This window comes from Protopterus annectens, chromosome 14.part0, assembly GCF_019279795.1.
Source record: "Protopterus annectens isolate FY-2018-M chromosome 14.part0, PAN1.0, whole genome shotgun sequence".
NCBI lineage: Eukaryota > Metazoa > Chordata > Ceratodontiformes > Protopteridae > Protopterus > Protopterus annectens.
In genome coordinates, this window is record NC_056748.1 from 810,596,003 (window position 1) to 810,620,563 (window position 24,561).

The following is a 24,561-nucleotide window of genomic DNA, read 5'->3' on the forward strand; positions in this document are numbered from 1 at the left end:
TGGGCCTGATGAGGGATGAGTAAAGAGGCACGATGACCTCTCCTAATCTAGATGTGAATCCCTTCATGATTAGGTGGGCTATATAAAATGTTTTTCTAACCACTTTGGCCACGTGGTTGTCAAATGAGAGATTGCTATCAACTTGGGTCCCCAGGTCCCTAATGACTTCTTCTGTACTTAATGGATTACCACCTATGTGGTAATTTGTGAGCACTTTGTTTTGCCAAAGGGATGACTATACACTTTGGGCGTTTAGCTTGAGGCCATGGCTCTGGCACCAGTTGTCTGTTTCTATGAGGCCCTTTTGGAGGATGCTTGTGTCAGCTGGAGAGTCGATTATAGTGCCCAGTTTGCAGTCATCTGCAAACTTGGTCAGCCACAGTCCTTCCGTGATGGCCTGTACCTCCGCGAAATATATACCGAACAGGAGAGGTCCCAGTCTGACATGGCTCCAGCAATTCTAACCATGTGGGTTCTGTCCTTGAGCCAGTTTGCAACCCATCTAGTGACATAGGGGTTTATATTTAAGCTGGTGAGCTTATCTATAATGCCCGAGTGGGGTATTGTATCGAAGGCTTTTGTGAGGTCCAGGTAGGCTGTGTGGGCCACCTTCCCCTCGTCAATGGCCTTGGTGACTGTTTCAAAGAAGTCAACCAGGTTTAAGAGGCAGGATCTGCCCTTAACAAAGCCGAACTGGGTAGGATCCAGTGTCTGTAGGTCCCCAATATCTTTTTTTATGAGGTCCATGATGATCCTTTCCATAGCTTTGCAGACCAAGCTAGTCAGGCTTATGGGGCGATAGTTTCCAGGGTCCGTTGAGGCACCACCTTTGTGGAGAGGGACCACTGTTGCTGTACGCCACTCTTTGGGTACATATCCTGTAGTAAGGCTGAGACTGAACAGTAGTTTTATGTTTGGGTTTAGCTCTTCTTGGAGTTCATGTAGGGCGCAGCCTGGGACACCGTCTGGTCCCACTGATGCTGTGTTTTTTGCTTTGGAGAGGGCGGCTCTCACCAGAGCATCTGAGATGTCAGGGGGGCAGCACTCTGCTGGGATAGATATTTGCCCTTTTGGTGGGGGGGGAGAAGTTTGCGCTGAACCTGTCAGCTAGGATGTTGGCAATGTCTGTGGGATCAGTGTATTTTTTGTCATTTTGGACTAATTCTGAGCATATCTGGGAATTCCCACCCAGGTTCCTAACATAACTAAAGAAAGCCTTATGATTATCTTTAGTGTCCTGTGCAATTTTTCTCTCGAAGCTGGCCTTTGACGATTTTATGAGTGCCCTTAGTTTTTTGCTAATACTGATCAGAGATGCCTTCCCTTTTTGGGATTTTGCTCTATCATGTAGTAGCTTCCTCCTTCTATTGTATAGTTTGTTTATGGCTGGGGTCCACCAGACAGGTCGTCTGCCTTTGGAGGATTGGGTCTTGGTTTTATTTGGGATTGCATGATCCATGCATTCCTGAAGGTGTTCATAGAATGCATTTATAAAGGATTCTGCAGTCTGGGCCGTATTTTCCACAGGCCCGGGGGCTTTGAAGGATTCCACCTCGGTTTTGAGGAGTGTGAAATTTGCTTTAGAGAAGTTTTTCACTGTGGTTTTCTGGGCAGGGGGTGGGGTCGGGATATGAATATCCAGTGAGATCAGTTTATGGTCTGATCTTACCAGTGAGGGATACACTTCTGGTCTGGAGCATAGAGTCCTCATATTGGTGATGATCAGGTCCAGTATGTTTTCCCCTCTTGTGGGAGTGGTAACAAGTTGTTCCATAGCATTTGAGTTTATGAATTCTAGGAACCTTTGGGCAAGGGTGTTGGAGCTAGAGTAATGCTCCCAATCTATGTTTGGGTAGTTGAAGTCGCCCAATATAATGGTGTTCGGAGAGACCTTCATATTTTCCAGTGTTCTCAGGAAGGCTGAGTGGGGTTCCTGGGTTTGGGAGGGTGGTCTGTAGCAGGCTATAAACTGGAAGGCAGTTTTACCCACTGTTAGTTGCACATGGATAGTCTCTGATGCTTCGTGCTTTGCCACCAACCTGGAGGTGTGGGTATCTTTGATGAATATCGATACTCCCCCTCCTTTTGTGGTTCGGTCCAAGTTTTGGGGCCGAAAAGCATGGTATGAGGTATAACCTGGTAGTGCTGGGGTGCTCTCAGGAGTCCTGAACCAGGTTTCTGTTACTGCACAGATATCGATGTTCTCCATGCTAAGGAGAGTTTTGAGTGCGTGCATCTTGAGGTTTAGACTTCTAGCGTTGAGTAGCATTACTCTTAGTTTCTTATCCCTTGTGATACCTATGGAGGTGGGTTTGTCTTTTGAGCCTTGCCTAAAAAAGGCACTATGGGGGTAGCAAGAGCCTTTGCCAATATCCGAAAGCCCAGGGGTGACAGGTGCAAGCCGTCCCTAGCAAAGAAAGCTTGTCTTAGTCCCAGTGCATGCCAGTAAAGTTGCAGGTTAAGTAATAAAGAAAAAAACAGGTGCTTCACACCAGATGCAACACTCTACAGAGTTCCTACATTGCTCTGGTAAAGCCTTAGTTCTTAATGGAAGTACCCATATTGGTCTCCTATGAATTTTATCATATGTCTTTGGATAATACCACCTTTATCATATGTCTATGGGGGTCTACTTCACACCATCGAAACGCCATATCGTCGAATTACACATCATCGAGACGAATTCAGCGAAACTGATGTGTGATTCAATGATCTGGGGTTCCGATGGTCTGAAGTAGACATGGATATCATTGCCCTTTACAAGGCTATTCTTTTGGAATGGAGCAGAACAACTCATCAATGTGGAACTTCATTATTAATTGAAAAAGACCAGGGAATTTAAAGGAGGAAGGCAATTTATCTGCCTGATTAAGTGGCTTGAAAGGAAATAGAAAATAAATCTTAGCAGAGCAGACAGTTGTATGGAGGAGTGAGTTGGGCAATAATCTTCACCTAGGGATGAGCTATCAAACAGGATAGGGCACATGACACATTATCACAATGTCAGCAATTTATAGACTCATGGGAAGACCAGAAAGAAGCAAAATCTACTGCACCTTTTTGTAAGTATTATGGCATTTTCAGCAGTGTATCTGCTAGTATGGTCTTTCAAATCTAGTATTTATAAGAAGGGTTGAAAAACGGATATACAGCATAGGGCACAGGATGCTATATTCATACATTAGTGGTAGTAGTAATAAGCCACAAATCTCTGTTCATCCGTCTGATAAGGATGTGGACAGGACAATGAATAATTCCTGGGTACTGATCATATCCCCCATATTCCAGGTATCTCACCTCACTTATCCCACCTTACATTGCAGACATCACCACGCTAGCATGATCATTAGTTATGGATGAATTTTCCAGGCAGATACTGACTTGTTGCACAATCAGTGTGCACCAGACAGTCTTCTAAACTTTCCACATTCTGTTCTTCTTGAATTTATCATCATTTTCGTAGCACACTGCTTCCTTATGAACAGCTTCTCCACAGGTCTTTGATATATTTGAGGAGTTTTCTCATAGCCTCCTCTGTCTCCACCTTTACTGTAAGTAGATACTCAGTTCATCTTGCAGTCAGTTGCTTGTTCTGCGATTATTTGTCTCACACTTGCTCAGTCTGATATTTTGTACTGCTACGTTGCTTAGTCTTTACAGATCTGGTTTTGCTTTGGGAAGCTTCTGAGCTCACAGTATCCAAAGAACACAGCTGTATTGTTTTTCTTTGATGAATGATTCTTTCTCAGAAATGCAGTGGCCTTCAAGTAGGAATAATAAAAAAGGGAGTGTGGGCAATTCAAATTGCTGAGGTCTTGTCTGTCCTGAGGTCTTGTCCCCCAGCATTTTTTTTTTGCCATACTGTGATGTATTTGCTCAGTTACTAAACAGCCAGAATACAAGTACTTTGAAGGTTTGTGAACTCAGGCTGTCAGCTTCAGCTTTTGCCATTCAGTTCTGTTTCAAGGTTTGTAAATTCAAACACTAACAGTGAGCCCTGCTCACTTCAAACAGTCATACACCATCATGGCTCTGAAGTGCAGAGGGATGAAGCCCTGAATGTGAGCCAAAAATACCAAGTCTAAATAGTGGTTCAGGTTCTAGAAAAGCTGGCAGGAAGAGAGGAGGAATAAGCAGCCTGTGCCAGTTCATCTATCCTAGGATTGGGAAATGGTGGTATCCCGGATGGATAGTTTGCTGCCACACAAGCTGAAGCTTGTGGGTTACAAATGCCATAGGTTAGGGTGATGTGGGATTAGCCATCCCAAGCCAGTAATAATAACCATCAGAGGGGTGTATTTGAGGGCAGGCAGAGATTGGGAAATGGCAAAGGTGGTCCCTGCAGTGATAAAGGTGCTCATTTCAGTCCCCAGAGACCAGGACTAAGTTTTTTTTTCAGGCATAAACTGAGCACTGCCACTTTAGAGTACTAAGGCAGATGTACAGACTTATACAAATTAATTCATTTTCTTATACCAACCTTATCCTATGGAGGGTCAGAACCAGATCTGAGCAGAAGCCATACAAATACAAGCTTAGAATGGGTGGCAGGCCATCACAAGACAGATGCACACATTCACTTATAGGTTCATAGGTGTGTACTAGGCTAATGGCCCTGGAGCTTTTACAAGCCTAGCCCACAGAAGTGCCCTGGCATCATGTCACCCAGCGTTAGTTCTCAGTGCCTCTATCAAGTAGAGCCACTGGAGTGATCCCCGGGTGAACTTTCTATTTCCCATCCACTCATCAAGATTTCTCTTGAAGAGGCCCAGTGAGGTGCTCTGCTTCACATGTATGGGAAGTCTATTCCAGAGCATGGGCAGTCTCTGGGTTATGAACCTGTCTCTCCAGCATGTTCTGTTGATTGTGGTAATGAGGTTGAGGTCTCTGGAGCGTGTGGTGTGGAGGGACTGGGATTTATTCAGATGTAGCATTTCTAACAGAGCTGGGTCAGACATGGCTTTGTAAGTCAAGCAGAGATCGCCTCTTAGTTGACAATATGAGACAGAGAATAGCTGTAGTGTTTTGAGTCTGTCCATGTACGACATGTGTTTAAGGCCTAGGATCCTCTTTGTGAGGTACTTTTGTGGCCTTTCCAGCTATTGCATGTGTCTAGCAAGGTGCATGCCAAATGGGGCATTATACTTGATGACTGGCCTAATGAGGGAAGAGTAGAGAGAGATGATGACCTCTTTCTTCCTGGATGCAAAACCCTTAGTAATGAGATGTGCCACATAGAAGGACTTTCTGACCACAGTGGCAATGTGGTCGTCGAAGGAGATGTTGCTGTCAACCTGTGTCCCCAGATCTCTTATAATGCCTTCAATGTTCAGTGGGCTCCCATCAATGTGGTAATTAGTGGGAACTGAGTTTTTCCCAAAGGGGATGACAACGCATTTTCTGGCATTAAGCTTAAGGCCATGGTTTCAACACCAGTCATTGGTCTCAGTGAGGCCTTTCTGTAGGATGTCTACATCACTTGGGGAGTTAATAATAGCTCTCAGCTTGCAGTCGTCTGCAAACCTGGTCAGCCAGAGTCCCTCCATGTTGGCCTGGACTTCTGAGAAGTAGATGCCAAACAGTAGAGGACCCAGGACTGAACCCTGTGGGAATCCACTCATGACTGGTCAGCAGTCTGACATGGAGTCTGCTACTTTCACACTGTGGGTTCTGTGAGCCAGTTTGCAACCCACCTAGTGATACAGGGGTTGATGCCTAGTTTGGTGAGTTTATCAATAATTCCTGAGTGGGAATGGTATCAAAGGCCTTGGCCAGATCAAGGTGGGCTGTATGAACTGCCTTGCCCTCATCCGCAGCTCTGGTGACTGACTCAAAGAAGTAAACTAGGTTGAGCAGGCATGATCTACCTTTCACAAAACCAAACTGCATGGAATCTAGAGTTTGGAGATTCCCTATATCCTTGTTAATTAAGTCCATGATGATGCGCTCCATAGCCTTACATATCAGACTCATCAGGCTAATGGGGTGATAATTGCCAGGGTCTGTAGTCACTCCTCCTTTATGGAGAGGAATGACTGTAGCAGTACACCATTCGGTAGGGACAAAGCCTGAGGTGAGGCTGTGATCAGACAAGACACACAGTTGTGGTGCCATTTCACTTTGTAGTTCATGTAGAACACATCCAGAGATATTGTTGGGTCCCATGGAAGCTGTATTCTTGGCCTTGGATAATTCAGCTTTAACCTGTGCTGCAGTAATGCTGGGTGCCTGGCATTCCTTTGGTATTATGATTGGTCCTGGGGGGAGGGGTAAAGTTGGCACTAAATCTGTCAGCCACTATGTTGCCAATATCTGTTGGCTCAGTATAGGAGGTACCACTGTGCTGTAACTCAGACCAAACCTGGGTATTGCTGTGGAGATTTTTGATATAACTATAGAAGGCTTTGTGGTTGGTGTTTTAGTGTCTGCCACAATTCTGCCTTCATAGCTGGCTTTAGATGTTTTGATGAGGGATCTCAACTTTTTGTTGAGGCTAATAAGAGAGTTTTTCCAGTCTTGGGACTTCACTTTTTTCTGCAACAGTTTCTTCCTTTTGTTGTAGAGTTTATTAATGGCAGGGGACCATCAGATTGGCTTCCTTTTTTTTGGATGAGAGCGTCTTGGTTCTGTTGGGTATGGCCAGTTCCATGGATTTATGTACGTGTTCGTACAGTGCATTGGTGTATGATTCGGCAGTCATGCATCTATTTTCCATTGACATGGGTGCCGTGAACTTAGCCACCTCTGTTTTTAGGAGCCCAAAGTCAGCTTTGGAGAAGTTTTGCATGGTGGTTACCTTTGCGGGGGGGTGTAGGTGAGATGTGGATTTCCATGTTGATTAGTTTGTGGTCGGATCTAACCATGGAGGAATTGATTATTGGTGTAGAGCAATGGTTGCCCATGTTTGCAACAAGCAGGTCAGGGATGTTGTTTCCTCTAGTGGGGGTAAGAATGAGCTGGTCCAGGGCATTGGAATTGATGAATTCTAGGAAGCATTGGGCCAGTGTACTGGTGCATGAGGAGTTTTCCCAGTTGATAGAGGGTTAGTTGAAGTCACCTAGTATGAGAGGTTTGGGTTGGACCCTAATAGTTTCTAGGGTGGTTAGGAACATGGAGTGAGAGTCTTGGGACATGGTTGGGGACCTATAAGAGTCTATAACCTGAATCGCCGTCTTACCCAATGTTAGTGCAAGGACATTTATGGCAATTTAAAGAATACCAATTATTCACTTATCAGCATGTTTTTGGGATATATGAGAGAAGAGGTGCACTGAGTGAAAACCCGCATGGACATAGGGAGGACATGCAGACTCTGCAAAAAATGCACCATAGCTGCTTGACACGTAAAGAGGATATTGTTTGCAGTGCATGGCTACAACTCTATGCAAAAGAAGAATAGCTTTGAATCTGCTTGAGAACATTATCTAGATAAAGTCACTAAGGGCCAAAGCAATGGCCCTGGTAGTCAGATTAGAATTAGCCATGGCCTCTTTTGTAACTGGTTTTACCCATGTCCTGATCACTGAGATAATAACAGTCAGAATAACTACTGAACCTTCTCTGTGCTGAGGCAGTGTTGCTCCACCTAGTGGACTATAGGCCTGTTCTAACGTAGTGGTTCGGGTCTATCTAGTTTGGAAACAATGCTCCTAGATGAAAAGCTTCACTGCATCTGCGGTGGGTTTTACATTAGTTAACGAGACTAATAACAGTAGTAAAATTAAATGCATCACAGAAAAATAAAGTACTTAATAATCTAAACTTTGAATTTTTGAATGGCAAATATGAGAAAATACAAATAAGAATGCACAGTAAAATGACAAAGGCAGTGAATCAAAAGATCCTATAAAGCAAGTTGAAATCATCAAGGAATTAGGGCAGTAGTGAAAAGGAAGATGATCTACCCCTTTTCTCTAACCGAAGAGGCTGAAGTGCTGACATCACACAGTAAAGGATCAGGTGGAGAATGCATAATGATTCAACGTGGAGAAAAGAAGTAATAACTCAATCTTTGCAGTGTTTGCTATGCAGATCATGAAAATGTCATAATGTGCAGTAAGATCAGCTGTGACTTCCTGACCAATGTATCTGCAGATAACAATGGCTTCTGCCATAGTACTTGTACCATTTAATTTTGTAATATGCATTTACCTTTGTATACCAAATATTTCCCACAGTGCATTTGTGCACATGCCTGCGATTCTTATTATGGTTCTACAGTTTATCTGACATATATTTCAACCGACTGCAGCATTTCTATTGTTTGTTTTTGAGGGCTAATCATCGTAACCCACTAGTATCACTGCTCTGTCATTCATATATGCAGTCTAAGCTATTTTATGACATTTGTCTGTGAGTTTTGCTACAAAAATGGCATATAAGCCTTTTAGAGTGTTTCCAATATTAAGCACAAATTTCTCCAAGACATCTAAATCTGACAATGTGTTCATTACTTATAGTAAAAAAATGTGAAAGTTACAATACTGTACAGCTACTCGCTAACTTCCACAGAGAGTCTGCAGCACTGTAAGTAAACAGATGACAAAAGAAACCAATACTGTCTTTCTTACATTTCTGATATTTTATAACTATGTGTTCTTTCACTGGCAGGTACCAAAACTACATAAATTTATTTCACCAATGGGATATCTCTTCTACTGGTCATACTAATGAAAGCAATGCACTAGAAATAACAAGTACTTAATTTGGTTATGAACAAACGTTTTATCTTCTGGAAGTCAATCTGAGCTGCTGATGTTTGCATGGCATTTGCATTAAAGCAAATCTGACAAACTGTACAAAAAAGTCCAGTGTTCTCAGCATAGAAGAAATGCCTACAATACAATGAGATAACTCTCATTTAGAAGGATCACCACTAATGCACTGAATTACTCCAAAGGAGAAGAAAACTTCAGAAAAAAAAAATAAGACCTGAAAGTTAAAGGGAAAACTGAAACAGTTTCAATACGGGTTATAGCTGAAAGCAGAGAGCATGTGCAAAGTGCTCCAGTAAGTGAATGAAGCTATTCGGGATCAGGGAGACCCTGTGCAACTTTAGCGTTGTCCTGTGCTTAAAACAATCTTTTAGCACACATTCCTGCATAACTTTTGGGATTTGCAGAAATATTCTCAGTCATATAGTAGATGTAATATGTCTGCTTTACAATAGGAGCTGAGATTGCGCTGTTGCAAAATCTTTTTTGTAACAATATCTACTTGTTCAAGGGTAAGGAGAAACTACAATGCAAATAATTTAAATCTAACTTTACAGACAGAAAATACAACTGTGCAAAACTGTTTCCTTCGAAGAACAAGAAGTTTCGCACGTCAAAAAAAAAGCACCTGCCTTATAAGCTACAGTGCATTTTTGATCCCTCAAGCAGCAACATGGAGAAATTCCGAATGGTCTTCCAGTACTTCCAGTCAAATTCTGAGTCAGTGATGAATGGAATTTGTGGGCTACTGGCCCTGGGAAGTGTAAAGATCTATACCTCTTTTGACTTTAATTGTCCATGCATGCCCAATTATAATATGGCATATGGAATGGGTATCATGTTTATACCACCTATGATTCTGTTTTTCTTGGGATTAATCCTTAACAAACAATCTCTAATAATACTTGAAGAACTGAAGAGACCACCTGGCCCCCGGAAAAAGAATTCATCTGTTCTCAGGTCAGAAACAGAATTTATTTTACTACTGTCATGTTTCCATACAGATTTAACTAAATTCATTGCAGGGCCTTGCAAGCATATTGACCAAATGTTTTTGTCATTCATAGCATACTCAACATGTTACAGTAACATTCAGTTATAGTTAGAGGACATTTTTATATTGCTATATATATATATATATATATATATATATATATATATATATATATATATATATATATATATATATGCCAGAATTACTATCAAAACAGAAAACAATGAGTGCATAAAAAGGGCTGAAAATAAGTTTTGTTTGCCTTAGAAATGTTTCATTGTTGCAGAACAGCACATAAATGCCTCATGTCTACTGAAGTACAAATAAATTCTGTTGGGATTGTAAAGCCAACTATCTGCATCATTCTGTTCTCATTTGATAGTGAAAAAAGTGTTCTCTTCACAGCCTCATTCCTCAGTCCACTCTAGCAACAAGTGATTATTGATACCACAAAAGATTTTATTTAGGAGGTAGGTGGAATCTGAAAATATATCACACAAACATATTTCTGACTTGTATATGCTTTCATTAGAAATATAATTCCAGCACAGATTGCTAGGATATAGTTTAATAAAATTATGCTGTTCGGAACATTGTACCTCAACTCCACCTAAGTCAGTTTTTATCTTTGCAGTACCATGATACAATACCACTGATTAATACATTTGCATTATGTATGACTAGTCCAGCTGAAAATATTTGTATTTAAATTTGAAAACAGCAGGCTAGAAAATGAAAAAAGTATAATTTTCACTGTAATCTGGTTTGATTATTTAATTTTGTGGTTGGGTTGAACTGAAACTTATATTTTACATTTATCATGCCTGAAAAGCAAATGATGACACTGTTTTTTAAAGTGTCATGAAATATATTTAGTGCACATTAACTCATCTTTGTCAAGGCAGAAATACTATCATTTTTATTTTTATAATGGTTTTACTCTAGTTACTAGACATACTTTAACTGTTATAAAAGCAAAACACAAAAGAATAAAAAAATACTTTATCCATTTCCAGGTGAGGAGGGATGGGGCCTATCCTGACACTCTGCAAGAACAAGACAAAGAAACTAATTCTGCATAGAATGTCAGTCTGTCCCAGGATGTGCAAATGTATTCACTGACACATGGTGCACACAATTAGCAGCAATTTGGAAGATTGCCATTTCACCTTCTGTGTGTCCTTGGAGGTGGGCTGAAACTGAATCACAGAATGAAAAACCTTGCATTTCATATAGCATTTCTGGAGGTTATTCTGCTGGATGTTAAATATCTGAATACATTTGTTAAACTAAACATTGAAAGTAGCACAATATCTTTATAATGTTAAACAGTTACAGTAAGGCTTGCAGGCTTGGAGTATGAGTTTGAATGGGCTTCATTTTGTACTTCCTTGGATGAATTTGAATATAGTCAGAGCTCCCTGGTTCTCACATCTTGGTTTTAAAATGGCAAATAACTCGGTAAATAAATGAATTATAATTATCATACTACATACAGACAGTGATTGCCATTTATTGGCAAGACAAGAAATATTTATATATCAACGTCCAACTCTCTATCCATCCATTTCAGGTTCAGCAGGCAAGGGTTACAATACAGGAAAGAACTAGACATGCACCTTAACTGTAATCCGTGGTCTTCACATCCCCCTGCCAAACTTCTTTATTTCCTTTTATCTCGGCCTGCTTCTACATTCCATCTGATTGACAGCACTGATGTCATCTTTCATTGGCCAAATAATTGATGTACATAAAGACTAGCCACCCCCTAGATCTCCTCTAATAACATGCATTATCACTTTTTTTGCCTAGTACAACTGATTTCACTTTCAATAAGAAGTAAATAATGTACCAAGCAGGAAAAGGAGTTGGATTGCATTTTCAGCATCTCTACTCAAATTATCTCCTCTGTTCATATCATGGCAGATATTCGCAGTGCCCATGTACTTAACTTTGCTATTTTGAAATGGGGACACAGCTTAAAAAAACATAGTTTTTCATATATCAGTGTACTGAAATATTAGATTTTGTCACTGTTCAGTTATATTCTCTGTTGATGATCCCTTCTGGGCCACTTAATATTTCCTGGTGCAACTGCTTCTTACAAGTTATTGACAGCCTTGAAGATGTTCATATTAGAAGGAGAAAGCCGCGGTGGTACAGCGGTAGCGTTGTTGCCTCACAGCAAGAGGTTCTCCTGTTCGATTCTCAGCTGAAGTGCCTTCTGTGTGGAGTCTGCATGTCCTCCCCACGGTCGAGTGGCCTTCGAAAGACATGCGTGAATGGGCATACCTTCATTGAAGGTTGGGCATTGGGCTGGCAACTCGGCACCATAAAAATTGACTGCCAATCATTAGCGGACCGGAATTCCGCTGTGGCGACCCCTAACTGGGAAAAGACAAACAACATTTAATTTCTTTTAAAGGACTACACCATCACCCAATGCCATGATGAGTAAACAGGACCATGTCGGAAACCTCTGTCACAAAAATAAAACATCACCTCTCTTCAACTATATTGGAAAGCCAGAAATAGAACTAAGCTTGATCTATCAGCCTGCAAATGAAAATAGTTCATAAGATTCGAAGTCTCCACTACTTCACTCTGAAACATTTTGGGAATATGTCCAGATTAGCAACCTGACAGACTACTACAGTGTAATGGCACAAAAAGAAGGCATTAAATTCTTCAGTGCCATCATTACCAAAACTACTTCAATGTTATCATTACCAAAACTAACATGCTTCCATCGGTGCACTTCTTGACTCCTCACTCCACATCTGTTGACCTCCTACCTTGCAATTTAAACAGCTAGATGCATGGAAACATATTGTCTTCCTCCATGGCGACTTCCTTGTTCTAATGCTCTGCACGCCACTTTGTGTCATCCAGTTTAAAGTCTAATCAGCTGGTATATACTTAAAGGTATGCACAAAGACTATCCAATGAATTCATTGTTGTGTCTTTCAAGAGTGGAGAAGGTCCATGGAGCTGAATAATTAGTGTGCCATTTTTCTGCTCTGCCCACTTTCTAAATAAAGGACAGATCAATCTAATTTGATTTGCTTAATTACATGTGATTGGCCTAGAAATATATTTTAATTAAATGAGTGCTCTCCCCTTTATTTATGTTAGACAATCTGTGAATATTCCCCCTTTGCATAAAATTGTGTTATTTGATTATAAAAATGTATTTCAGTTGAGTGACACTCTCTCCAAGTGTGGCTGCCCGCAGAAAACATGGATTAGGACTGATTAGGAGGGATGAGAGGTAAATGTTTATTTACTGAACTGTAGCAGCTCTTTCTAATGACTAATAGCTATGTCCCCAAAGTTGATGCACAAAGTGCTTCTTAAATACAAGAAGCTAAGTGTTGCCAGAGCTAGATAGGGAAGTATGTGCAATATGGATTGCTGGCTGAAGCACTGTATTGCTGCTTTACTAAGAATACTAAAGTCACCTAAAGAAGAATAAAGAGAGAACTACATAAAGAAAACCAAGAGGCCCTGTTAGGCATTTTGGTGACATACTTTCTGTTAGATGTACGAAGAAAGAAATGCACACCAAGAGATACACCAGCACACATACTATTTATACTGCATACTACAAGCATTACAAGGACATTAGTCAACATGAAACCTAAGCTTGGTACCTCAGTTGCAGAAAGTTGAAAGTATCTGATCTGTGTTCTGTACAGAATTGTCCAGATGGAAGGAGAGGAGAGTACATGGATAACTAAACCCGTTTTATAAGGGATATTTTACTTTGCATAAATATAGAGGGTCAGTCGACACTGTTTTTGGAGGATTTTTCTGCAAGATTAGTTTACTATGCAGAGAGGGAATTATCTTTAAAGGTTTGCTCAGGGAAAGAAATATTATGTCAAGCATATAAAAGTAAGGACTGGGTCTAACAATAAAGATCTGGAGAGGGAGTTGGCCAGAACACAGAAGAACATGGTGAAGGGGAGAGGTGCTAGGCAGAGACTGTTTCTTAAAATGACAGTGCAAGAGTTAGACAGTCTGACCACAGGTAAAAAAAAAAAACAAATCTTCAAACTGAAGAACTGTGCAGAGTCAACAAAACAAAGTCAGCTTCTAGCCTCTCAGATGAGGAAGGTGGGGTAGAATAGGCTGATTTTTGGGGTAAAAAATGATAAAAGTAATATGGAATGAGGGCCAGCTATGATTAATAATCTCCTTGAATCTTAAAGGTGGTAAAAGATATGCAACTCTGAAAAATAAAACAGCATCTATTTTATTTATTCACATTATGTGTTTAGCCCCATCACTGATCTTTTATTCCCTTATTTTTTGAACCACTCCTTTCAGCTTCTATAACAGATGTGTTGATGCTGTCTATATATGACAAATCCATGGTGTTGTCTTTGTCCACATCTATCAGGATTTGGACATATAAACTGGATTAAACTGGACTGGTAGGACTTCTGCTGCATGAAGGGCTACCCCATGTCTTCCCATGGAGCAAACCCTGCAATGATTGGTCTTAGGAAGCCTACAGTGGCACATACTGCTACCATGTCTACCTTCATGTGGATGGTTGCTAGTCCAGACTGGCAGTGTTTTCAAAGGTCAAGAGAGACAGCATATAGATGTGTGACTTTGTAAGAGGGCCTGTTTTAGGATACATAGTCATCACCTATGTCAGGCAGTGTATGTGACAGTGTGCCATCCCTTGTCATAGGCAGGAAATAACACCCAGCCTTCAACGGCCAGGCACTTCACCTCTGGACTCCATACAGGTCATGATCCCATTGTAGCACATCCACCCTGCCACATGGATCCCCAAGTCCCACTACACCAGGCCAGTGTTGTGGCCATAGGTCACTGTCATGAAGGTGAAGTAATTAAGTAATTCTTGACACAAAATACCTATCACCTTGACAACACATGACATGCTTCTTACCCAGTGTAGTGGACAGCCATGTGTTAGTGCTTCCCCAGCCTGTTGTACACATGATGAGACATATGACCCACTCCACCCTCCTTTCTGTGTGCTGTGTATGGGAAAATTTGAAGCACAGGGTGGCCTGACCATGCACTAAGCATAGCCTTATAATAACATTTACATATCATGTTTATTCAGTGTAACATTAAATTGTCTGATAAGGACCAATAATTCTGGACTAGACATCATGGCTTTAATTAGGCTCCAGCGTAATTACATTTCAAAAATGCCTTAAGAGACATGTGATAGAAATGTCACTGTATCACTGTTTTGACAATAATAATGACATAAATCTTAAACTTCTATATCATGTTACCTCCACTTTCCTCTTCTACAGTGAATATATATATCCTTGCACTTCTAAACATTCCAACCCTTGTTAGTCCTTCTAACCTTACCATTTTAATGTGTTGGAATCTATATCTCTTTGTTTTAGTTTACTGTTAACTTTACTCCCACTCTTTTTTTAGACTTTTACTCCCCACAGCTTTCCTTGGACTGTAACTTGCATCTTTTCTGCATCTACCTGGCTTACCTTATATACTTTCCCCTGCTGTCTCCACATCCTTCCCCCTCCCCCTATTTTCATCTAGCCTTCATCATTTTGCATTCACATGCTCATACCTTTATTTCATAGAATATAAGCCTATAATTATGAGTCTGATCCTTAATTTTTTTATACTTTCTATTACTCACAATTGACCATCTGTGATCTCCATTATTTGAGTAAAAAGGGCCACAATATTGCGTTATGTTTTTATGTTTTCTGTATATTGCACTGTATTACTTTTCTGAGTTGTACATTATTTTCTGTATATTGCATTTAAATTGTGCTCATATGATATATCTACTACTGTGTTTGTGCCCTTCATTATCTATGTCATGCCTGAAAGGTAAGGATCCTCGGACCATTGTGTACTTATCTGGTTATCAAAAGTGAAAAAATAACTATATACATTCTATGTGCATTACAATCTACCTGGGAGTTCAAATAATAGTAGCCTTTTGTATTTACAAACCTTTCAGAGTCTGGGGCCTTTATTGATATGTGTGTGCAATCACCTCATGGAGGTGGGTGATGCATAGCTGTGGTAGTGGTTCTTTCCTTTGGTTGCTAGGAAACCTAACTTACTCATTCAAATGTAGGTGGTTTATGTTGAGGTATATGTTCAGTCTTCTAGAGGTGGAGGCTTATGAAATATGCAAAGTGTCCTTGTAGCTAGAACAGAATGAGCTACACATACTTTGTTCTCTACAGGCATGGGAAGACCATGAATTTCTATAGATTCGGCATGTCATCCAAAGCCTGTACAATATCCCTAGCTACTGAGTCAGTCACTAATCTCCTGGTTAGTAAGAGTGTGGTATGTTATCTGCTGCTGACATGATTTCTATTGGCGTTGGATGTCACCTCACTCATACAGGCTTGAAGCAGGAGCTCTATGGGCTTGGGTGACCAGTGCTGTTAACCCGATCATGCTTATTGTCCCAGCTTCTATAATTCTGGAATACTTCCACTTTGCCCTTTTGTATACCGGCACAGTATAGTGCACACTTTCCGCTACATGACTGAATCATGACTGCACTCACTTTATATACATTAGCATATCATTATGACCCCATTTCCCTACTTGATTTCATTTGCATGTCATTACGTTGTGAGTTGCATATGTCATGTGCAGTACATTTCTGCTCCCTGTACTGAAGCACAACATGAGACTGAATCACTACTGTCTTGCACCTTAAACTTTCCTACACAGCTGAGCACTGCATAGTACACAACTTATCAATGAATCCCAGTCTAAAACTGTTCCTTTAGTCTGTATATTTGTTTGCTTGTTTTGGGAAATCTGCTAATTCAAACCAAGTATATAAAAATAAAACAGATATTCTCCATTTTTTTTTCAGATATATGTTCTTTGCAATGACCCAACGAGCCATGGTTGCACCTGTTATTTGGATTATTATAGCTTTATTGGATGGAAAATGTGTTATCTGTGCTTTCAGTGGATCTGTTGAAACACAGAAATTTGGAGGTCTTTCTAATCTAACAGGATCAGAGCTGCAACTTTTGCTGGCTAAAGTACCATGCAAGGATGATGAAATCATGAAAGACAATCCATACAGAAAAGCTGTGTCTAGGTATCTTAGATGTTGGTCACAGGTAAATGTTTTCATACACAAAATAAATATTTTGTGTGTGTGTGTGTGTGTGTGTGTGTGTGTGTGTGTGTGTGTGTTGTGTCTGCAATCATATATGTGTGTGACTTTTTACAGATAAATGGATAGATAAATCTTACAAAAAACAGGCAGATATGGCTGAAGTGCAAATCTCTGCCATCCCTTGGTATTATGAGTAATGGAGCCATCAAGATGTCAAGCATTTTATGAATTACATTTGTAATACAAGGTTATGTCTCCTACCTCCCGACAGCTAATTATAATAATAAAACCGTCTGTTTACAACCAGTAGCCACATGTACTATTAAGACGCTAGTCCCAAAACTAAAAGCCAGCACACTGGCACCTATCAACCTAACTGCCAAATATATCCAACTATGCACCGAAGCCTTAGCCTGTCCTGTCTCTATTCTAATAAACCTCTTGCTTAGAGAAAGTTATGGCCCCACCATATGGGAAAAAACATACAGCTTACCCTTGCACAAATATTTAAAAACTAAATGAAAACTCCAGCCAAGCTAGAACTTCCAGTGAGTGACCTCCCAAACCTCCTGTGACAGAGGCACGTGGGATATATGCAAATGACCCTTATGAACATCAGGTGTTTCAGCCATATAGCGATTCTGATTGCCCACGACTTTTACTGATTGTTTTTTCAGTGTGACCTTCTCACTCTTTGTTTTAATTTGTTAGTTGGGGATATTTTGCAGTCACCCTAATGATAATGGACATCAGCTGAGTATAACAACCCCGTGTTTCTTATGCTTAGTCAAACACTCTGCTTGTGCTATGCTGACAAGTTTATAACAAGGCTGAAATATGCATATCCATAGCTAGTGGGGTTTGGTTTTATTGGCCTGAAATTGTCCATTAAAACAACTTCAAATGTAAAAGTTATGGGCAATCAGAATTGTTATATAGCTGAAACACCTGATGTTCATAAGGGTCATTTGCATGTATCCCATGTGCCTCTGTCACTCAGTGGAAATTCTAGCTTGGCTGGAGTTTTCATTTAGTTTACTGATTGGTTTTTCATTGTGACCTTCTCACCCTTTGTTTTAATTTGTTAGTTGGGATATTTTGCAGTCACCCTAATGTAATTCTTCCATTTAAATTGAATCGCCATATAGCTGATAAGGGTCATGGACATCAGCTGGGTATGACAACCCTGCATTTCTTATGCTTAGTCAAACACTCTGCTTGTGCTATGCTGATGAGGTTATAACATTTCGAAATATGCATATCCATAGCTAGTGGGGTTTGGCTTTATTGGCCTGAAAACGACTTCAAACGTAAAAGTCATGGGCAATCAGAATCGCCATATAGCTGAAACACCTGATGTTCATAAGGGTCATTTGCATATATCCCATGTGCCCCTTGCACAGAGATGGAAACTCCAGTGACATCACTAATTTTAGGCTCATAGTCATTTTATTTCCCCTCCCTTAAGTATGAGAGAAATGTATTTCAATTGCAAATTGTTAATTTCACTAATTATAACAGCCTTCTCTCCCCAGCCCAGCATGGGTTTGCCCTCACCATAGCACTGCAGCACCCTTGCTCAACTTCATCAGCTCAATGAATGAGAGCAGGAACTGTAGAAATGCTGTATCAACTGTCTTTTTAGATCTGTCAAAGGCATTTAACACCATCTCACACCAGAAATTGCTCCTCAAGCTAACCGCACTGGATACAGCGGTAATCTCATTGTTCCAGAGTTATCTAACTAATATGATGCAGGCATTTAAATGGAAGAATTACATCTCTCCATTCCTCTATATAACAGTTGGAGTCCCTCGAGGCTCCATTCTGGGACCTTTGCTTTTGAATATTTTCACAATTGATCTACATACATCAAATAAACATACCTGCATCATTCAGTATGCAGATGATTACTCCCTAATTTGCTCCAGGAAAAGTCTAAACAAGCTACAACAGCTCACTCACGAATCTCTTTCCTCCATTGAAATATGGCTAGCAGATTTCCAGTTGTTACTTAACCTCAAAAAATCAAAACTAGTCCTATTCACCCCCAAAACCACGATCTGCCAACAAACACCATTTTTCCATCAACTCATCAAGTCAAACATTAAACTAGTAACCCATACTAAGCTCTTAAGAATTATCATTGATGACAATTTTAAATTTGAACACCACATAAAGCAAGCCAAACCATGTTAAAATCAACACAGCAATGTCCTACCTACTCCCCGGCCTTCTGTATGTAGCCCCAATCCTCATTAACCTTCAGTCCACTCTACTGTCCTCCATGGAACAATGCTACAACAAAATGGCCTAGTTTGCCTCCACCACTGTATACCTCATAAACAGCTGCAATAGCTAGAACTGAGACATACATTAATACTCTCCCAGCCCTTGACACCCCATAGAGTCTTATATCACCTTGATAAATATCCAATCCTAAGTGGCATTCTGCAGATCTACAACCTAAGCAGTGAGCTACACTCTACCAACAAGCTATTCCTATCTGTAACTAAATCAAAAAACTCTGCAGGAGACTCCAAGTATTCCTCCTACCTCACAAAAATATGAAACTTCCTTCTCTTACCAATTAGACAAACTGAAAATGTAAATTCTTTAAAAACTCAGATAAAACAATGTCTCCTAGAAATATAGCTATGTAATGGCTCTAACCAGGGATGGCTGTTGGCACCGGGTGCTGGGCTGCAGCCCCTCCAACTAAAAAAAAAAAAAAAAAACACACAGAAACACACACACACGCGTGCACAGACACACACATACACACACACACACACAAAGGAAAATGCAGTTAAAATCATTAAGTCAATTTTACTTTCTGATTTTCTGTTTTAGCTCCTCATTTTCAGAACTCCACTTATGCGCAGAGTTCCAAGGCAAAAACAGCAAAAAAAATCATTCTAGTTGGTTCAGAGGACTTCAAAAATAACTTCAACCGGCCCTGAGCTAGGAGGTTAAATGAGTCACCTTGTATTTAGTTATTTATTTTTTATTTAACACTTGTTTACCGGGAAAGTCCGACTTGACACAGGTCCATTTTTAGCGGATGCCCCAGGAGAAAAGCTCCAGCAATAGGAAAAACAAACAAACACTATACCACAAGAAAATTACACAGTACAGGTCAACAATGAAAGCATACATTGCAAATATAAATAACCGAAAGAGATGACACCTTAGCAATTTTAACAAAATGTGTACATCAAAGAGTATATGGTATTATACAAACTAGACTAGCATATATATTAGAAAGCACAGTATGATATTTTTGAGGAAGACTTGAAATTATTTGAAGTAAAAGAGTAAGTATATATAGGGAAGGAAGAAGGCATAATAGGATAGTACTGTAAAGTGTAGATCTAAAGAAAGTCAGAGGGTGTGTATAAAAAGTGGAGAATATAGAGTTAGTCAGGTGGGTAGCAAGAGCAAAGCCAGGATTTTTCTAAGTGAGTAAATAACGTTTTTAAAATTGTACTATGCTGCAGAAAGAAGTGATGGAAGTGGGTAGTTTATTCCATATTTTAGGAATGATGTTAGAGAATAAGGATTCTCCAGCTGAGTTGTTAGCTTTGGGGGATTTAACTAGGAGATTGTCACTGGAACGGAGTGTTCTGGTAGTAGTGTATAGTTGTATGATATCTTGAAGGGCTGGGGTTGTATTGCAGAGGAATGAGTGCAAGATCAAGTATTATTTTTTTTTATATTTAAGTACAGTATTATTTCTTTATTTTTTACATGTAATATGCCTGCTACTGCCAAAACATAGAAAAGTATTTATTTAAAGTAGTGTGTGTGTGTGTGTGTGTGTGTGTGTGTGTGTTTTCACTGAACATCTGGCTATGACCATCACATGCTTTTTTATAATATATAACAAGTAAGGTCCAGTGCTGCATTTCTTTTACAAATGGTACTGTACATCACCAGTGAGCAGCTTTAGTATGCCTAGATAATCCCCCTTTGGTAGAATCCTCATAATCCAGTAGTTTAGTAGATGTCAATAGCTGCTATGCTACTCCTGTTTCACATGTAGAAGAAACTGATGGACATGAACTGTAGCTTGTTATGTCAGTATAAACTTTAACCACATTCAGTATTCTGACTCTTTTACTAACTGGACCACGAGCCATTTCAATTCAAACGTTTGTCTTATGGTCATATAACCATTGAGCTTTCATGTAGACCCTGAGATGCCCAACATTCCTTTAAGTTAAAGACAATCAATGGCTCTGTGCAGGTCAAAGCTAGCAAACACATCAGAACCCACTGTAGTTTATTGTGGGGGATGATGTAGATGCTCTACACTGTCCCTACGTTTGCACAATGGCTCTTTTTTTTGCCTCATATTTTGGTTTGCTCCTTGTAAATTGTGTCTATTCAAGCAAATAAGTGATAATTGCAATCACTAATTAATAAAAAAATAAATAAATAAAAATGCATGCTAATTAAAAGCCTGCTATGCAAGCACGTTTTTACATATGTAATAGCTGTAGCTCAATGAACAGTGAAGTCAATAATGACAACAATCGCGTTTCATACTTAGCCTAAAAAAGCATGCTAATAAAACAAGTATGTAAAGCCAATAGCTGCTACTGATTTTGGTTGTTAGTCTGGCATTATTTTTTAGTTTTCTCCTCGAGTACTAAGAAGTTGAGACAAATAGTGGGTGACTCTGCATCGGGTTGCACCGATTTTCTGACAGCAGTAAACTGAGTTGGTGGTAAATTTCTGTATGACAGCTCTGTATTGATTCTTTCACTTGATCACAATCAGACATTTGAGGTGTACAGTCACAGTCATACAAGTGGCTGTAACTGATGATGACATCTGTTTGCGTGTGCGTGGTTGGGGTTAAAATAAATTGCTGTGGCCAATTATTGTTATTTTTATTTCATTATGTTCTGATGTCGAATGTGTATTCAGTCAATAAAGTTGGTTGTAATTGCTGGATATACAGGGGTTGTCTGTGGGTGAAAGTGATTGACGCTGTTGTCACTTGTTCAAGAAAAGCAGTTAGTCTGGCTTTGCAGAAGTAGGGTGCATAACTTTTTCATTTTCTATCACAATCGAACATCAGCAATTGTACTCAGTCATCTGGACAGGATATGTGTGATAGCAATTAAATATTGGCAGAGTGATGCATCAAACAGTATTGCTATTTGACAATGTTTTTGTTTGACTCCTGTGTGGAACTTACATGTACTCCTTGTTTCTGTGTGGATTTTATCTATGTGCATTATTTTCTTCTGTATATTATATGCTGTATACTGTATGCCTCCGAATTTGTGCTTTTACTTTCATCACACTCAAACACCAGAGTAATACAGAGAACATATATATGCTCCTTGTATATATTGTCTCAATTTAGTGGGGAAATAATATTTTTTTAGCTTTTAACATTAAACTTTAGACACAACACATTTTAATTTGAAAGAAAACAATAAGACTGAATATCTTTCCTCAATCATGATTTTTTGCTCAAGCCATCATTAAATGAAAAACTTGTAAAAAAGCTCTAAGATGCACTTCAGAGCTTCTAGAACTCTATGGCATCTGAAGACATAACAGTCCCAGACACCTAGCTTAATTCATTCAGTTACTTCCTTCTGATGTTATTACACTAGAGGCTTGGCCAGTTAGGAAGTTTTAGCATGTGGGACATACCTTTCAACTGTTCAGATTTTTGCAGAATGTCCATATCTTTGCCCTATATTTTCTGTCTGTTCCTCATAAAATGTGTGGTTTTCTGGCAAATCACTGAGGACTAAAGTTACTAAATAATGACATACATTTGAGTTTCATACTTTAAATCCTTCAGAAAATACATACTAACATAAATCCTGTTATTCCAGCAACTTTTGAAGTTTATAAGATCAATGGTGTGTAGTGTGGATAAACTACAACAGTAGGGCTAGCCACCCATTGGTGTAAGCCTAGGCTCTAGATGACTGTCACTATTGAGGTGACACCCCAACCCCATGTGCAAAACTAGGAAAAGGGGTTGCGGATGATGGATTGATGGATTTAAAATCTGTTCCTATTTCCTGGCCTTTATCCCCCATCATTTTAGGTGTTGCCCAGATTTCTTGTGCCAAGAAGTTAAGAGGTATGACGGGAGACAAAAAGTAACTCAAACAGTGAAAACTCAAGAAAGAAACACTCTATCTGAATGTTGTAGGGCTAGGATGATGGAAACCTAGGTAAGGGTTTTGGGGAAGTGCAGGAAGGAGTAGTGGGCAACAGGGGGCCCATGGAGTCTTTTGTCTAGGGCAGCATTTTACCTAATGCAGGCTTTTTTGATTGTAGCCAGACATCTAATATATATAGTCAGTAAAGTGGCAATAATGAGCGGGTACTTATTAAGGCAGTCTGGGGATGAAAGTGAATGAATGTGTCTGTTGCTTGATCACAGATAAACGTCATTGACCTGCTTTAAAAACAGCACCACACAATTGTATTTAGCTCAGCCCATTCAGTTACTTCCTACAGCCCCCTTTACTTTGAAGTCAACAGCCACCACTGGCCATAACTCATGTAATTCCAAGCCACACCGCAACTAATCACTACTCATACCTCTGACTTCTAGAAATTATCTCTCTTCCACTTTCTCTTAAATGTCTGGTCACCAAATACCAGTCTCATTACAGATTTCTAATACCTTCCTCATCTAATACCCATATTAAACAGGCCAGACCTATTCCCTCTACTGTACCGCTGCTTCCTACTCCCCAGTGTTTCACTATAAGAGTAACCTTGTACCACTGCCTTCCTACTCCCAGTGTTTCACTATGAGTAACCTTTGTACCACTGCTTTCCTGCTCAGAGTGCTTCACTCTAAGAGTAACCTTGTATTGCTGCTTCCTACTCCCAGTGCTTCACTATAAGAATAGCCTTGTACCACTACTTTCCTACCCCCAGTGTTTCACTATAAGAGTAACATTGTACCACTGCTTTCCTACCCCCAGTGCTTCACTATGAGTAACCTTGTACCACTGCTTTTCTACTCCCAGTGCTACACTATAAGAGTAATCTTCTACCGCTGCTTTCCTACTACCAGTGCTTCACTATAAGATTAACCTTGTACAGCTGCTTTCCTACTCCCAGTGCTTCACTATAAGAGTAATCTTCTACCGCTGCTTTCCTACTCCCAGTGCTTCACTATGAGTAATCTTCTACTGCTGCTTTCCTACTCCCAGTGCTTCACTATAAGAGTAATCTTGTACCACTGCTTTCCTACCCCCAGTGCTTCACTATGAGTAACCTTGTACAGCTGCGTTCCTACTCCCAGTGCTTCACTATAAGAGTAACCTTCTACAGGTGCCTTCCTACTCCGAATGCTTCACTATAAGAGTAACCTTCTACCACTGCTTTCCTACCCCTAATGCTTCACTATATGAGTAACCTTCTACCACTGCTTTCCTACTCCCAGTGTTTCACTATAAGATTGACCTTGTACCAATGCTTTCCTACTCCCAGTGCTTCACTATAAGAGCAACCTTCTACTGCTGCTTTCCTACTCTTAGTGCTTCACTATAAGAGTAATCTTGTACCACTGCTTTCCTACTCCCAGTGCTTCACTATAAGAGCAACCTTCTACTGCTGCTTTCCTACTCTCAGTGCTTCACTATAAGAGTAATCTTGTACCACTGCTTTCCTACTCCCAGTGATTCACTATAAGAGTAACCTTCTACTGCTGCTTTCCTACTCTC

General features: G+C 40.0%; 1 protein-coding gene across 1 annotated transcript in view; it reads left to right on the top strand.

The window, feature by feature from the left end:
• Positions 1-9,281: 9,281 nt before the first annotated feature.
• The window catches only part of LOC122788735 (calcium homeostasis modulator protein 3-like), an 87,443-nt gene continuing 72,163 nt past the window's right edge, over positions 9,282-24,561 (top strand). Inside the window, exons 1-2 of the mRNA XM_044055628.1 lie at positions 9,282-9,674; positions 16,586-16,841. Of these exons, the coding sequence (XP_043911563.1) occupies positions 9,388-9,674; positions 16,586-16,841 (543 nt within the window). The 5' untranslated portion in view covers positions 9,282-9,387. The remainder of the gene's footprint in view (positions 9,675-16,585; positions 16,842-24,561) is intronic.